The 16,782-nt window shown below is 41.0% G+C and overlaps 2 protein-coding genes across 2 annotated transcripts; one reads left to right on the forward strand and one right to left on the reverse strand.

Moving 5' to 3' along the window:
• Positions 1-1,311: 1,311 nt before the first annotated feature.
• LOC135698088 (pupal cuticle protein-like) lies at positions 1,312-2,327 on the reverse strand. Its single transcript, XM_065217942.1, has one exon. The coding sequence runs from the start codon at positions 2,251-2,253 to the stop codon at positions 1,339-1,341; it is 915 nt and encodes a 304-aa protein (XP_065074014.1). The 5' UTR covers positions 2,254-2,327; the 3' UTR covers positions 1,312-1,338.
• A 10,548-nt stretch (positions 2,328-12,875) lies between these two features.
• Positions 12,876-14,034, forward strand: LOC135698089 (angiomotin-like). Its single transcript, XM_065217943.1, has one exon. The coding sequence runs from the start codon at positions 12,960-12,962 to the stop codon at positions 13,938-13,940; it is 981 nt and encodes a 326-aa protein (XP_065074015.1). The 5' UTR covers positions 12,876-12,959; the 3' UTR covers positions 13,941-14,034.
• Positions 14,035-16,782: the final 2,748 nt, after the last annotated feature.

Raw genomic sequence — 16,782 nt, forward strand, 5'->3', positions numbered from 1 at the left:
CGCTTCTTTTGTTTTTGGGAATAATGGGTGCAAACCTTCACATCACGGGTTCTCATTGACTTCGTTCGGTAGCTAATTAACTAAAGTATCGTACCAAACGCATAATTGACTTGTTAACTCTGAAATCATGTATTTATTTGAAGTTTTCTACTCGATAGGCCCAAAATGGGCGATTAGCCCGAAGTAATTCTCTATCCTATCATTTAAGACTCATATTTTGGAGAACAGTAGCTACCTGTAAAAAATACGGGTTATAGGATTTTTCAATAGAGCAATTTTTATGAAAATCAATGGTTTTTACGTGTAATTTTCGTTCCGTGTACTATGCATAGGCACGGTGCTAGAGGTTTTTGCCACGTTACTGCGATCGTTGCTCCACTGTGCAGTGTTTTGTACTTGAACTTGGAGTACGGAAGTGAAGTTTACTAGACCTCAAGGTCTTGTGGAGTCTGTACAAAGTATGTGCTGTAGTTGTTATACAAAGTCACCAACCAACGATCCGTGGTACACAAATGCATCCACCACTTCCAACTCATCTCCGTCGATTACGAGGGGGGCGGTGGCTCTATCTAAGATGCAGGAAAAAATATTTTGCTGTTGTTGAGATACGCGCACACTTAGTAGATAGAAAGAAGATTGATGAAGATTTTGATGTTTTCCTGCAAAAAGGAGGAGAGCGATGCGAGGAGATGGGCTTAGATAAAAAAAAAAACCGTGGATTCGCTAGCCAACAGCGGAAAAAAAAATCATTTTTTGGGCTGAAATTTTTCGAAAATAAAGTTGAAGTGTTGCTTAATAACATACTGAAACCCCGAAGTAATTGCATTTATTCTAACGTTCTAAAAAAATAGCAAAAATTCAGGGTATTAACAAAAATTACATGGTACACCTATTGAGATCTCTAAAAAAGGTTTTTAGAGATCTCAACCGGTGTCCCCCTTTAGAAAACTTATTTACATTTTGAGAGAAAAAAAAACTATTATGATTTTACAAATAGTTCAAATTTTTTTTTCAAGATTCTTGAATTTACCAAAGTTGGAAATTGTTTGTTTGTTAATGAATTAGCGGGGGAGGGTTAGTTGGTGACATGACAGTAATTATTAAAACTATCAGAACATTTTCTTTCATCTCCAATAAGCTATCAACATTAAATTTTCATTTTTCATTATACTTGGCTGTATTTGATAACTCAATCGTTTCAACTATTGCAATAAACAAAGACACTTTTTTTGTACATTTTATACACGCATAAATTGCGACTGTTTGGTCAGTACGGTTCCGTTCATATTCGAAGTAATGAGATGGGATATGTCAGTGCGGTCAGTACCGGATCAGCGTTTAGTTCAGAGCACGGGCCTTAGCTTCGGCGACGGCCTGGAAGTGTTCAGCCTTAGCTTGGGCGACTTCAGGGGTGTCCTGAACTGGCTGTGGCAGCTCTCCAGCGGCATACAGGTTGCTGCTGTAGAAAGCTGGAGCTCCATAGCTGTAAGCGTAAGCTGGGGCGTGGTTCCAAGCGTAGGAGGCTGGCAGGGAGTAGGACTTCAGTGCGACAGCCGGAGCCGCATCACTGTAGGTAGCATAGGAGAAATGAGCTGGGGCAATAGCTGCGACTGGGGCTTGAGTGGCGTAGGTGGCGATGGCCAATGGTTCCTTCTTCAGGTTCAAGGTGGAATGGGAGTAAGAGAATCCCGAAGCTGGAGCCAGGGCAATTGGAGAAACGGCAGCGTAGGTGGTGATTGGAGCGGCAATGGCGGCAGCTGGAGCAGCGCTTACCACAACGGAACTGTCTTCGTAGTTGTTGCTAGCAGTGGCAGCATTACGCAGCTTAGCTTCCTCAATGGCAACCATGTGGTCAGCCTTAGCCTGGGCAACTTCGGGTGTGTCTTGAACTGGTTCTGGAGCCATGCGCGTTTCGACTGGAGCCTGTGGGAGGTTGCTAGCCTGAGCACGGAATCCATTGACGGCGTCGGCAGTGTAAGTCACGGTCTGCAACATGTTTTCGGCATCCAGGTAGCTGTACGATCCACGGGTCACACCATCGAGCGACTTAGTCTCAGCCTTAGCCGAAAGTCCTCCGTTGTATCCATATGAGTATTGTCCGAGGCTGTCCTGGGCGTGGTACTGGCTGGATAGTTCTGCCGGAGCTGCATAGTAGGCAGTGGCTGGAGCGTATCCGTACAATCTTGGCGCCAAAAAGCTGGTCGAAGCCGAAGCAACGGCCAACAGGGACGAAACAACAACGAACATCTTCATATTTGATATAATTTTTAAAACTTTTGCGCTGCTGGATTTCCAGTACTCGCTTATTCAGAGGATTGCAAACGATTGATACTTTTGAAGGCAACCTGTCGTTCTATTTATACGCATCCAGAAGAGTGATTCGCCCAATGTCAACGAACAGCGCATCAAGGAGGTTAGCGCAAAATTCTTTCAAAAGTAAAAGTTGCTCCGGTTTAACTTCCTGCAGGGCTGCTATTCGCGCTCTCGCGACCACTGGCTCGTTTTGCTATCATCCCGATCCCTGATGGGTTCTCTCGCACAGCATAATTTTACGCATGTAGTGCTTGGAGCCTTTGATATGGGAACAATGTTATTGCGGCAGTAAAACTGGTGCGAAAACGAGTTTGTCGGAAAATTAATGTGCTATAGTGTGTAGTAAATTTCCAAAATGATTTTAATCCTTTTCCAACAAGAGTTTTTATCGTTGTGCTTTGTAACTGACAACCGTTGTAGTGTGTACCTAGCAAAAATGAACCCAGGGACTTTCGTGGAAGATCTATCTCTAACTAATTTGATTAACCTTATGCTAGGAAGGGACTTTTTATCGAAATCACTTGATTTATTGAATGAAGTGTATGCTTCATGGACAGTAGTGGTAGCCGAAAAAGGCGTGCTAGGGGAAATGGCTCTAATGGTGGCCTATGGATCTAAGATTGGGCACATCGCTAAAAATCTCCTAGTTATCAATTTTATCTCGAAGAACGCGGCTTTCGGACGGTAGTAATGGATATTTTTGGTCGCCATTGAAAATTTAGTCGATTGCTGAATTTATGTATGGGCCCAAATTAGGGGCATTTAGGCCGACATTATATCCATTTCCCCTATCACTCGAAATTGAAAAAAAAACAAAATTTATCACACTGTTTCCCTCAATCACGTTTTTAATTATCACTGAATGATTGATTATCTTAAACATTTCATCTAGATAAAATTGATAAATAGCAAATTTTTAGCGATGGGCCCAATCATAGATCCTTAGACAAACACTAGAGCCATTTCCCCTAAAACACTAGTTTACAGCATATTTGAACTTTGTACGTTAAATTCGTGCGCTGAATCCAAAAATGTAGTCCAAAAAATCTCAGTAAGACAGTTTTCGAAACATAGATAAAAATGAAATTTCACTTAAAAAAATGTTTTTTTATTTAAAAAATTTAATTTATTTAACGTCAAATTAAAGATGATAAAATTTGCTTTCGATTGTTTAAAACCCATTTTTCAGTGAGATTAATGGTACAACCACTACAATCATTTTTATTTACACTGCTTAAAACTTAGCGGAAATTCAAAATTTCTTAGAAAAATGCAAAACATATAAAAAAATAAACCAATTATTAATTACCAACAATACCACTAATCTCACTAACAGTTGATGTTCAGTTGATTGAAAGAAAATTTTCTTACCTTTAATTTGGCGTTAAAATAATTGATATAGGGGAAATGGATGTAATGTCGGCCTAAATGCCCCTAATTTGGGCCCATACATAAATTCAGCAATCGACTAAATTTTCAATGGCTGGGATGTTCTGAGGAATAACATATCTGATCGCGTTTTCTGTCGGAAGGAAAGTAAAGCCGTTGTTCCCCGGTTCATGAGTTGATGGGTCGATAGGTAGGGTCCAGGTGTGGGAGCTGCCTTCCCTGACGTCGGTAGCATTGGTGCTCAGAACGGAAAACAAGATCGACGGAAAACAAATCAACAAATGATAATTCTCCCGAATATCCTAGTAAATACAATATAGACTTAAGTAACGTTAGTGGGCCACCAAACGACGTATAATATTAGTCAAAGAAAAGAAACGCGGTTATTGGCGCAATTTCGTCGAGGGACTCTCACGAGAAACCTCAATGAACACCTTGTGGAGGGTGGCTCGGAACATGCGTAACCGCTCATCTTCTAATGATAGTGAAGAATACTCCAACCGATGGATATTCGATTTCGCTAAAAAGGTCTGTCCGGACTCAGTTCTAGCATAACACATTCTTCGAGAAGCGTCTCCGAGCGGCGGCTCTCTGGATAGACCATTCACAATGCTGGAATTTTCTATTTCATCGAACAACCCCACACCGGGCAGCGATATGATTAAATTCAATCTTCTGAAAATTTTCCCAGATATCGCTAAAAGACGCTTGCTAGACTTATTCAATTCTTTACTAGAAAACAACATTGTACCGCCTGAATGAAGACAGGTCAATGTAATAGCCATTTAAAATCCTGGCAAACCAGCGTCTGACCCAAACTCATACCGTCCAATTGCGATACTTACGTGCATTAGGAAATTGTTGGAGAAAATGATCCTTCGGAGACTCGATCAGTGGGTCGAAACAAATAACTTACTATCAAATACACAGTTTGGGTTCCGCAAGAGCAAAGGAACAAACGATTGTCTAGCGCTGCTTTCCACAGATATTCAACTGGCCTTTGCACACAAGGAGCAATTGGCTTCAGTATTCTTGGACATTAAGGGGGCTTTTGATTCAGTTTCCATTGAAATTCTGCACAGATGTGGACTTTCTGGAATTTTAAATAATTTCTTGTACAATTTGTTGTCAGAAAAGCAAATGAACTTCTCCCTTCGACAACTGACAACTTCCAGAATTAGCTACATGGGCCTGCCCCAAGGCTCATGTCTCAGCCCTCTTCTTTATAACTTTTATTTAAAAGATATCGACAACTGTTTGGCAGAACAATGCACGCTTAGACAACTTGCAGATGACGGTGTGGTTTCCGTAAGAGGTCCACATGCCGTGGACATGCCAGGACCAGGGCTGGTAAATTTCATTTTCAATGAAAGATCTCTGTCACGATGATAGAGATTTTCTTCAAAATCCCATAGAATTTTTCGTCATGACAAAATGTGACAGTGTTGTGATCATCGTAATTACTAGCTCATTTATTGGTTTTAAAGTTACTTGTACCGAGAAAATCGTAACAATATATTGACTCTAACGATCACCTTCGGTTACTTGCTTGAATTAATCTAAATCAGTTAGAAATGTAGGTACAAAAACCGCAATAGAATTATTCTCATGAGTGCTTGATCATTGGAAAATGACAAGAAAACTAATGATAGATAGTTTCATCTCGTGATAGTGAGAGGACCTGTTTTCTCATTCTCACATGACGGCCGTGATATTTACCAGCTCTGGCCAGGACCTTTGCAAAGTTCCTTAGATAACTTGTCTTCTTGGGCGAATTCTCGCCGCAGAAAACTGAACGGGTATGGTTTACTCGAAAGTGGTACCCAGCCCAAATGCATCTTAATCTTTTGGGCAGAAACATTACTCAATCATTGTCTTTCAAGTACCTTGGGGTCTGGTTTGATTCAAAGTGCACTTGGAATACCCACATTACGTTTTTGAAGCAAAAATGTCAACAGAGGATCAACTTTGTCCGTTCAATTTACGGCACATGGTAGGGTGCTCATCCGGGAGACCTCATAACGCTTTATAAAACAACAATTCTCTCTGTTCTAACGTACGGGTCTTTCTGCTTTCTCTCGACAAGAAAATGTCACCTAATAAAATTGGAACGAATTCAATATCGTTGTCTGCGTATTGCTATTGGCTGTATGCACTCAACGCATAACATAAGCCTCGAGGTTCTGGCAGGTGTTACACCCCTCCAGAACTGTTTCAGGGAGCTCTCTCTCTCAGAATACTAATCAAATGCGGAGTGACAAACACACTTATAATTGCAAATTTTGAAGAATTTTTTGAGCTGAACAGATAATCTCGATTTATGAGAATCTACCACCACTAAATATCCTCGGATATGTGTCTTCCTTGTTACACTCCAGACCGTGCTCACTTCACCAATCGCAGTTCCTCAATTGAATATGATCTGACCATGAAACAAGCAACTCATGGGATTCCCGATCAACTTCGACCTATTATTATCCCGCGAATTTTTACTGAAAAGGACCAACACGTCAATTGCGTGAAAAAATATTTTACAAACGTGTCTCGTCTTAGTGGATCCACTGGCTTCGGTGTCTTCAATGAAAACTCTAGCGCCTTCCTCAAGCTTCAGGAACCTTGTTTCGTTTTTGTTGCTGAGCTGGCAGCAATCAACTTCGCATTGGGGATGATTTCGAACATGCCCGCAGACCATTACTTCATCTTCTCGGATAGTCTCAGTTCGATCTCTCGCAAAGGTGGGCGCGCAGGAAGGCGAATTTTATGACAGGCAAATTTCACACGATGAATTTTACCATTTAGTGCGTCAGAGTACCCTTTCGAGTTAGCAAACCGATTGGGACACTTGGAATCTTGGACGGTGGTTACATTCAATTATTCCTAATGTTTCAAGACCAACAATTGAAATGGCCTTAACTCCATTTTGTAAACAAACCTTGTAAGGCCATTTTCTCGCGAACCGAAACCTTCATTTGCAAACCTAAACCACAATCGGGTAGAGGAGAATTTCCCTTGCCTGTTCATTATGTTGGTTTGCCTTTGCGGACTTCGGTTCGCGAGAAAATGGCCTTACAAGGTTTGTTTACAAAATGGAGTTAAGGCCATTTCAATTGTTGGTCTTGGTTTCTTCGAGAGCGTGGTTTAAAGGCTTGGGCTTAAGTCGTGACTTCGTTCGCGTGATGAGTAGACTTATGTCCAGCCACTACTCGCTAGATGCGCATCTCAATAGAATAAACCTCTGCCGGTGTGGAAACGGTTACGATGACATCGATCAAGCAGTTTGGCAATGTGCGGATAATGAAGACAACCCAATGTTCCTATCAGAGACGTGTTGGGAACTCGCGATATCTGCTATTTGCAGTCGGTTTATGTGTTTCTTCAAATGTCTAGTAAATGAATTTAGTTTCTTTGTCTTTTGTCTCTCTTTAATAGTTTTTGTTTGTCTTGTCCCTCCGTCTTGATGAGTCTCATCGTCGCCCACTGGTCACCATAGCCGGTCGAACTCCAGACGATACTAGAACCGCGCTACCGTTCATACTGGTGACATTGCTCTGATGAGACAACGAAACCCTACCCCCAAGCTCCTCCCCTTTTCCTATCCTTCGACAATGTACTCCTCTAACTACCCCAACTCCTACTAGACATAGAATTAAGTGAATTTTGTTACAAACAAACAACAATGAATGATCGGCTCCGTAAAGCTAACGCGATTGAGCCTTACAAATAAACGAACTAGATAAAAAATCGAGTGTATAATAACTTTTGACTCAAAAACCAGTAATTTTTAGCATGAAGCTAGCGATCTGTTTTGTATGATTAAAACCCTGCTTAATATGTTAAACAATGCTATCATTATGAGATTATAATTTGGCAATAGGAAAAACTTTTCGGTCATCAAAACAACACTTTATTTTTCTCGGATCGGTGCGAATGAGATGTCACTTTCGACATAATGAAAATTTGCTCTTGTCACCTTGTCACAATGTGAATTAGCTGTGCTGGAATTTAGACCAAATGACCTACTAACAACGAAACATGTCCATTAGAGTGATGCAAAATTTGAAATTTTCGCTCCACAATACTTAAACGATTCCAAATCGGATCCTGACTAACCTCTCAAAATTTGAACCCATTTGGTGAGAAACTGAGATGACACAAACCATTTGAAGTTTGTATGGGAATTACTATGGTAAAACCAAGATTTTTGTTCATGTCTATCTAATAATTCACCATAACGGTCTGCTTCAAAAGTTTTCAACTGTACTTGTAGGAAATTTTCCCAGCTACAACTTTGCTAAAGACTACTTTCTGATTAAATACAAGAATAGAAAGTTATCAATGGTTCAATGCGCTGATGTCTTATGATCATGCTCAATCAACTGCTCAGCAGGCAACATTGGTGTTTCTGGGGCGTTGAATAGGACACACAAATCATGGCTACTATGTCACACTGCAAAATACAGTGTTGCCTACAGAGCAGCTGCTTGATCATGTCATAAGTTTACCAATCTCTTAAATAATTAATAACTTGTTCCTGTCTCGTTTTACATAGAAACAATCTTCAGCAAAGTTGTAGCTGAGAAAATTTTCTATAAGAATGGCTAGCGAACTGTTTCGCAGCTAAATATGGAAAAAGACTAGAAGGCAATGAACAATGAGATTTCCCATCGTAATTTACATGTAAACTTCAAATGGCTTGTGCGAAGTCTGTTTCTAACCAAATGAGTTGTAACTTTGAGAGGCTAATCAGGACTCGATTTGAAACCATTCAAGCACTGTGGAGCGAAAAAGTCAAATTTTGCATCGGTCTAATGTCCATGCTTATAGATCCCATGGGCATAATTTAAAATGTTCTAGGTTCTCCAAACCGTGCTGAAGTTTAGATAAAATGATCTACAAGATCATCCACGACTGATACAATGCCGTTAGTAATGAAACATGTCGAAGCAGATTCGTGCACAGCATTTATATTATCAATACGTCTAAGCCCTTGATGTCCTCTGCTGTCCAAAGAAGTCCTCTCCACTCTACTCGATCCATGGTCACACGTCGCCAGTCTCGTAATATGCGAAGGGTCCGCAGGTCGCCATCTACTTGGTTGATCCTCCTTGTGAGCGCCTCTTCTTCTTGTTCCAGTTGGGTCGCCTTCGAGAACCATTTTCACTGGTTTGTCGTCTGGCATTCTTACGACGTGCTCAGCCCACTTTAGTCGCTCAATTTTTGCAGTGTGGTCGATGGAAGGTTCTTGTAACCGTTCTTTTACAAACTTTTAATTTGATGTTTTTTTAACGTGGACCATGTGATCGAAGCTTCAGGTAAATTTAAACTATAGCGGTGAAACCTAGTGGGCAGACGACACGGCCATGCTTAATGGCTGATTGCTGAATAAGCCGTATTTGACCGCAGCAAAATGTTAAGTTAAAGTTAAGTTGAAGTTATGTTAAAGTAAAATCACAGACAAACAGACATAACACTCGCAAGTTGTTCATCGAACAAGCATTTAACGGATAATTTAAAGTATCGTTGTTGGTAGTACCACCACCCGTGGCGTGCCAAGTCAATTCCCTTGCGTTTGACGTTTACACACTACCGCCATCTGTTCAGCGTAGTGCCCACCACAGTGTACTCAACAGATGGCGGTAATGTTTTAGCGACGATGTTTTACAGTGAGAAATATTATATGTGTTATGTCTGTTTATCTGTGGTAAAATTAAAGTTATGTTAATGTTAACTTAAAGGTAAGTTAAAGTTATGTTAAAGTTATGTTAAAGTTAACTTAAAGGTAAGTTAAAGGTAAGTTAAAGTTATATTAAAGTTAAGTTAAAGTTATGTTGAAGTTAAGTTATAGAAAAGCAAAAGTTATGTTCAAGTAAAGTTAAAGTTATGTTAAAGTTAAATTTATGTTAAAGTTAAGTTAAAATTAAGTTAAAGTTACGTTAAAGTTAAGTTACAGTTATATTAAAGATAGGTTAATCCTAAGTTAAAGTTTTGATAATGTTAAAGTTAAGTTGTTGCAATTGTTCAATTCTTTTTTTTTCTTTGTTTTGTTTTCCGTCGATCTTGTTTTCCGTGCTAAGCACCAATGCTACCGACGCCAGGGAGGCAGCTCCCACACCTGGACCCTACCTATCGACCCACTCATGAACCGGGGACCAACGGCTTTACTTCCCTTCCGAAGGAAGACGTGATCAGATATGTTATGCCTCAGAAAATCCTGGCGGCGCCGACTGCGATTGAACCCAGGCCTGCTGGGGTGAGAGGTAATCACGCTTACCACTACACCACCGGCACCGCTGACTTCAAGATGATGTATGTCGCTTCTGTTTTCAATTCTGAAGCACATGATTTCGGACATGCCCAAGGTTGCCAATTCCGCTTTCGATTTGGCAACTTCTGACCCAGTTGGCAGATATCGACATCAAGGTGATCATAAATAAATGAAATATAGGAGAATCCTTTTGTTAGTAATTCCGAAGGTGTAACTGTCTTTCGTGCGGCTAGCTACCTATTGGAAATGCTGCTGTGAAGACTTTACAGCGTTGATTCTGCAAACCTTCAAATTTTTGCACACAATCATCGAAATTAAGAAGTAAAGGGCGAACACGAAATTACTGCGACACCGAAAATGTCATGCCAATTTTCTTATAATGTTTAGAATCAAACCAAAATTTTAGGGTAGTTTTATACATATATTTACTTCAAAAATCAAAAGAAAAGTTAATCGATGGAGCCTTGAGCGTAAAATTGAACGCATTTTCGCTTGATGCCCTCCATCAAAGTCTTTACAGTGTCATCCGGTACCAGTTTCTCAGTTTTTTTTTCCATTTTCTTAACATGTCCTTCTCGTCTTTGACTGTCTTCTTGCTCTTCCGAAGTTCCCGCTTCATTATTGCCCAGTACTGCTCCACCGGGCGCAGCTCCGGACAGTTTGGCGGTTCATGTCCTTTGGAACAAAATGGACAGATTTGGCCTCATACCACTCCAGGACACTTTTAGAATAGTGGCATGATGCCAAATCTGGCCAAAATAGTGGAGCTTCGTCGTGCTGCTGCAAGAACGGCAAAAGGCGCTTCTCGAGGCATTCAGATTTGTAGATCTCGCCATTTACTGTGCCCTTTGTCACGAAAGGCTCACTCCTCAGTCCGCAAGAGCAGATGGCCTGCCAAATGAGATATTTGGAGGCGAACTTCGACATTTTCTTCTTCTTAAATTTGTCGTCCACATCGAACTTGCTCTTGCCGGTGAAAAACTCCAACCCTGGAATTTGCTTAAAATCGGCTTTTATATACGTTTCGTCGTCCATCACACAGCAGCCATATTTTGTCAGCATCTTCTCGTAGAGCTACCGTGCCCGAGTTTTAGCCGTCGATTGTTGCCGCTCATCGCGGTTTGGGAAGTTCTGTACCTTGTAGTAGTATGTAGTCCAGCTCTCTTCTTTGCATTCTGGACGTAGCTCTGCGACATGCCGATCTTTTTAGCCAAATCACGGCTTGAGACGTTGGGATTTGCTTTAATCATCCGCTTCACCTTTCCCTCCGTCTTTTTGTTCTCCGGTCCCGGTTTTCTTCCAGCTCCTTTGTCGTGGTCCAACTTCTACCGCTCCTGGAACCACTTCAACACTCTGGAGACGGTTGAATGGTGAATGTTCAACATTTTTCCCAACTGCCGGTGCGGCAGGTCAGGAAATTCCAGGTGTTAGGAAAGAATTTGTTCTCTCAACTCGCGTTGGTTCACCTCCATTTTCGTTGAATCGAAAAACACGACTTCGAGTTTGACAGCATGTACACAATACACATCAATGAGAAAGTGTGCAAAATTTGGTTGATTTTTACCCAATGGTAAAAAAGTTATGCCCTGTTGAATGTGTCGCAATAATTTCGTGTTCGCCCTTTACAAAGGAGCCGTTACGAAAGTGCTGACAGATCTTATCTACATTGTTATTTTATACATGCAAATGACTGAAGAGCAGGTGCAAAGCCGACATGAAAATCCGAAAAGTTTTGCCGAAGACGAAGATGAGCAAGGAATCGATGATTGTGACGCTCTGAAAGCAATATTGAATGGTTGTATGTGTCAAACACATACTTTACAACCTCATCTTGTAACTTACAATTACTTATTATCATTATAACATCTAATGATTTTATAATTCAGAAAAAAAAACATTTTTGTATAGCAAGTGAGTAGAAGCAAGCCTGGTTTAAAGTTTAACCGAACGTTTAGCTGGTAAGATTTCGATTTTACTTACTGTCCGTGCCAATACCCTATAGTTGGGCGGTCAAAAATAATGGTGAAAACTTAGCCTCAACATAATAAAACAAGTCAAAGAATTCGATCCGTCTTCTCAAATTTTTGGGTTATATTGTTTGCACCCAACCCAACTTAAAATTCTACTTTTCCCACGCATTCAAAGAGCAAAGTCACGGTCACAAGTCACAATACCGGCACGAGTGATCTTTCTCTCTCTCCGACGCACACTTTACGCGCCAAGCCGCGACGCGTCCTACCGTGCTATGCAACGCTCCGATCGCATGTGGTTGATAAACGAAAGTGAACATTTAAAACAAAATAATCATCCCTTGCCCGCGTGCGTGTAGAACTGGATTTACAACCGAATCCGCATTGGGTGGAGTTGAGTGGTTGAACTTCAATTCAACGTTACGATCGCTTTTCGCACTTGCCGTTGCCATGCGTTCAATCTCTCGGAAAGGCTATCCGGAATGGCGAAAACGAAAAAAAAAAAAAAAAAATGTATGCAGCAAGATGCCAACTAGCAGCACAAAATGTGAATATGTAGCAAGGTCACGGATCACTGCTGGAAGAAACGTTAATTCAACCATTGTTTCATGCTTCTCCTCTTTGATGCTTTCAACCGGTTTAATCGCGTAAGGGTAGTCCCTCGATATGTGATCCCACCCCCCACACGTCCTGTTCCGCCAAGAAGTCAGGTTCAGTGCAAAGAAGAAAAAAAAAAGGGTATCCAACGATCAACGACGACAACTTTTATTGTATCGGGTTTAATTTTTTTGTTCCATTGCTTAAAACTGATAGTGTCAAAAGTACGGCCGAGAACAAGAACGACGTCGAAGAAATGAGAAAACAAGTCTTCCAAGGGGAAGCCTTCTAGCACTTGAACCAGAAGCAAATTGGCATCGGGGTATAAATAGTTCGGTAATGCGGTTCTCCCAGCATCAATCGTGTTTTATCCTTCGAAATAGCGAGTACTGGTATTCCAGCAGCGCGAATAAAATATATCAAATATGAAGCTGTTTGTCGTGGTCTCATCTCTGTTGGCCGTTGCCACTGCTGCCCCACAGCTGCTGACCCAGCATTTGTACGCTGCCGTTCCGACAACTACGTACGTCGCTGCTCCAGTGGCGGTGGCCAGCCAGTATCACGCCCAGGATGCCCTCGGACAGTATACATATGGATATAACGGAGGATTATCGGCAAAGACTGAAGCCAAGTCTTTTGATGGAGTCACCCGTGGAGCGTACAGCTATCTGGATGCTGAGAACAAGCTGCAGACCGTAACTTACACTGCCGATGCCGTCAACGGATTCCGTGCCGAAGCTAGCAACATGCCAGTGGCCCCAGTCGAAACCCGTATGGCCCCAAAGCCAGTGGAAGATACCCCTGAAGTTGCCCAAGCTAAGGTTGAGCATATGGCCGCCGTTGAGGAAGCTAAGGTGCGCAATGCTGCAGCTGAAATGGCTGATGAGGAAGACACGTCCTCTGTCGTTGTGAACGCTGCTCCAGCTGCCCCAGTCGCTGCCTTTGCTCCCATCACCTACGCCGCCGCTGCTCCAGCTGCCCCAGTCGCTGCCTTTGCTCCCATCACCTACGCCGCCGCTGCTCCAGCTGCTGCTCTGGCCCCAGCTTCCGGATTCTCGTACTCCACCTCATCGTTGGCTTACAATAACGAGCCAGTGGCCTACACCACCTACGCCGCTCCAGCTCCAGCATCCTTCTCCTATGCTACATACCGTCAGTCGGCTCCAACTGCTGTCCAGTATAGCGCCATCCATCAGCCAGCCTTCGCTTACTCCTATGGCGTCCCGGCTTACTACACCACCTCCCATATTGCTGCTGCTCCAGTTGCCATTTCCGCTCGTTCTTTGCCCGAGCCAGCTGCCGAAGTTGCTCTACCGGAACCAGTTCAGGATACCCCAGAAGTCGCCCAGGCTAAGGCCGAACATCTGCAGGCTGTTGCCGAGGTCAAGGCTCGCAACCTGCAGTAAATGCATTGCACGGAATGGTGATAACTCGGATCTTCAGACAAACCCACAACATAATCTAGCTCATCGGGAATAATTCTGCTTGCTCTTGTAAAAACTGTACAATTTATATTTGAAAACGAAAAAGCCAATCCCATAGACTGTACGTGTATGTAGTATTTTGTTTGCGTAGAAACGTACAAAAAAAATCGAACATCCAAATAAAACGGAGAAGAATGTGAAATAGTAGAACCATGGCTTGGCAAATTTTAAAACGATATCACATTCAGTCACGAACGAGCAAGCTTCAGGTCAGTCACCTTTTACGTGGGTTTGGAATGAAGTCTTACCACAAAGGCACGGCGTGCTTAATCAATCATGCATGCTCTAGACAGAGTGATGGGTTGCTTTGGTGTGTGGTCTAGAAAGGTCATGCAAAATTTGATCTGCAAGAAACGACCCGATACGTAGATCCCATTATATTATTGACTTATGTAGGTAGTCTCAGGCACTCAGACTGTCCAACAAACAATTCAGAGTCACAAATAAGCATATACATTGAACAAATGCTGTATTACAGCGTATAATGCTAAATAAAACGGGTTGTCGAATTATGTTCTGAAAAAAACTCATTGAGATCGATAGATTCCGCTGTTTGCTCTGATTTGATTAATTTACGTATTAAAAGTTTTATAAGCGAAGTTTGATATAATAACAAACTCAATAAGTGTAATTTGCACATACATTGACGTTCTAATTTGAATGTTTTCAATTGATTTAATAACATGCTTTATTAGACGTCTAGTTAACGTTTTTTAACTCCGTTATCATTGCATTGCTTTACAATAACTAACACTATGAGTCCATGTTTTAGTCACATGCTTTGTAAATGCTTTATAAACGACGTATTAGATTCATTATTGCACAACACTGGTTTAGCCTGGTAGGTGGTTACTTTTTTTATTATAGTTCAATGACTAATTAATTTAAATCGTAATCACCGATCACATCACTCACGACAACGAATTCACTGATCTAGTTTAAAAAGTAACCCAGCATCCTTTACTTGAAAGTAAGAAAATCTGTGAAAAATTCGTTCTGTGAATACCACTCATTTAGATGTTGACAGTTTTATTTTGTTGGCAAACATTCTCAGGTAATTCAGTTTTCATTCAAGCAGCTCTCCCTCCTCAGGGCTCAGGCCGTTTGTGGTGTAAATATTGGACCCGACGAAATTGATGCTATGGAACAGCACATGCGACAGAATATACAACATTACGAACACTTTAGGGTTCGTGTTTGCAATGCCACCGATGGCGATTTGGATAAGGTGAGTACGTGCTTTCCTAATTTTAAGCGAAATCATCGAAATCCCCCTCACTAGATCACCATGCTCTGGCGAAATCTACCCGGAAAGAGAGCGCCGACTCGTTGAAATCGGGACTGCAGGACTATTGCGCAACCAAAGAAGTTGGAAACCACTAGATACCCGAGCAAAGTCCAGCATCAAAATGACAGCAAATTGAAATCAAGTTTTGATATCAACATCAAACTGAAATCATAATTTGATTTCAGTTTACGCAATGGACAAATTTGATACCAAATTTTGTTTTCATTTTACTGTACATTTGCTCTTTAAAAATATGTTGTTGCGCGTTTGTTTTCATTGCTTTAGCATAACATCAAATTGAATACTTGTTTTGTTATCTACAGGAAAAATTGATATCAAATTTAGTTTTCAGTTTGCTTTCACTGATAGCAGAAATAGTTTTCAATGTGATGTCATAGGAAGATTCCCAAGTAACAATTCAGTAACGATTTAGCATCCACTCTGATTTATGATGGTTTTATAACGGCAATGAACAATCCATTTAGTTTAAATATAGCATTTCAAAGTGTAAAACATTCCTGCTTAGTAATTCAGCTTTTTGCTCTTTTAAAAACCTTTTATAGTCTGGCAAGGAAGTCAAAAACTGTCTTGTTTTAAAAATAAATTCAAAACAGTTATCAATCCCTCCTTAAAACTGTCTGTAATTCAAGCATAAACGTCATTACCAATTGTTTATTAATGTCTTGATGAAATACTTTATAAAACGTGTTCTATCATTACAAAAGCAACCATAAAACTATTAGGTTTTGCATTAGAGCAAAAAGCATTTATTGTAGCTTTTTAGGCTTTTTAAAGTGCACAATTAACTCCTGTTTACAAATTGAGCTTAAAAGATGGTTCCTCATAGTTAATAAATGCCAAATTTATGACAAGGAAATCTCGAAGGATAGACGAAGTATGATGAAAAATTCAAGTCGATTTCAGCAAAATTTCCTTCTTTAGAAGAACCATCACACCATCAACGACTGGCCATCTGGCGGAGAAGAGCAAACTGAGCGGGGCCCTCAAATGCATAAAACATTGTCGGAAGTTTAAAAAACATATCAGCCTTCTCCAGATCTTGCGAAAAGATGACAACTGACAGCAAACCACTGAAACTGTTAGTTAGCGGAGATTAGCTGGTTTCCGATCCATAGCAGCGATTTTATTCGGCGAAAGAAATTGAAATACGAAATGTTGTAAAACAGTATCGCAAAATGTCTGAGTAACCAATCTCCCAATCTATCGGGAGAAAACCACCTGGAAGAACCCTGGATCCCACAGCGCAACTATCGGAAAATAATCAAACTTTGACGTTTAACTTTTTGCAGGCGACTTTGCCTCCATAAATGCTGCCATAAATCTGAACGGGTTAGGATCAAGCAAAATGGCTTTAGATAAATACAATTCAGCCTGCAAGTTTTCTTCATAAAAGCCATTTTAAAACCTTATTAACAAGAATTCTTGAAAGCAAAACAACTTTTTCACAAATGACCC

The sequence above is a fragment of the Ochlerotatus camptorhynchus genome, unplaced genomic scaffold, assembly GCF_037179485.1.
Source record: "Ochlerotatus camptorhynchus isolate MF236.1 unplaced genomic scaffold, CSIRO-AGI_Acam_v1.1 ptg000082l, whole genome shotgun sequence".
In the NCBI taxonomy this organism is placed as follows: Eukaryota; Metazoa; Arthropoda; class Insecta; order Diptera; family Culicidae; genus Ochlerotatus; species Ochlerotatus camptorhynchus.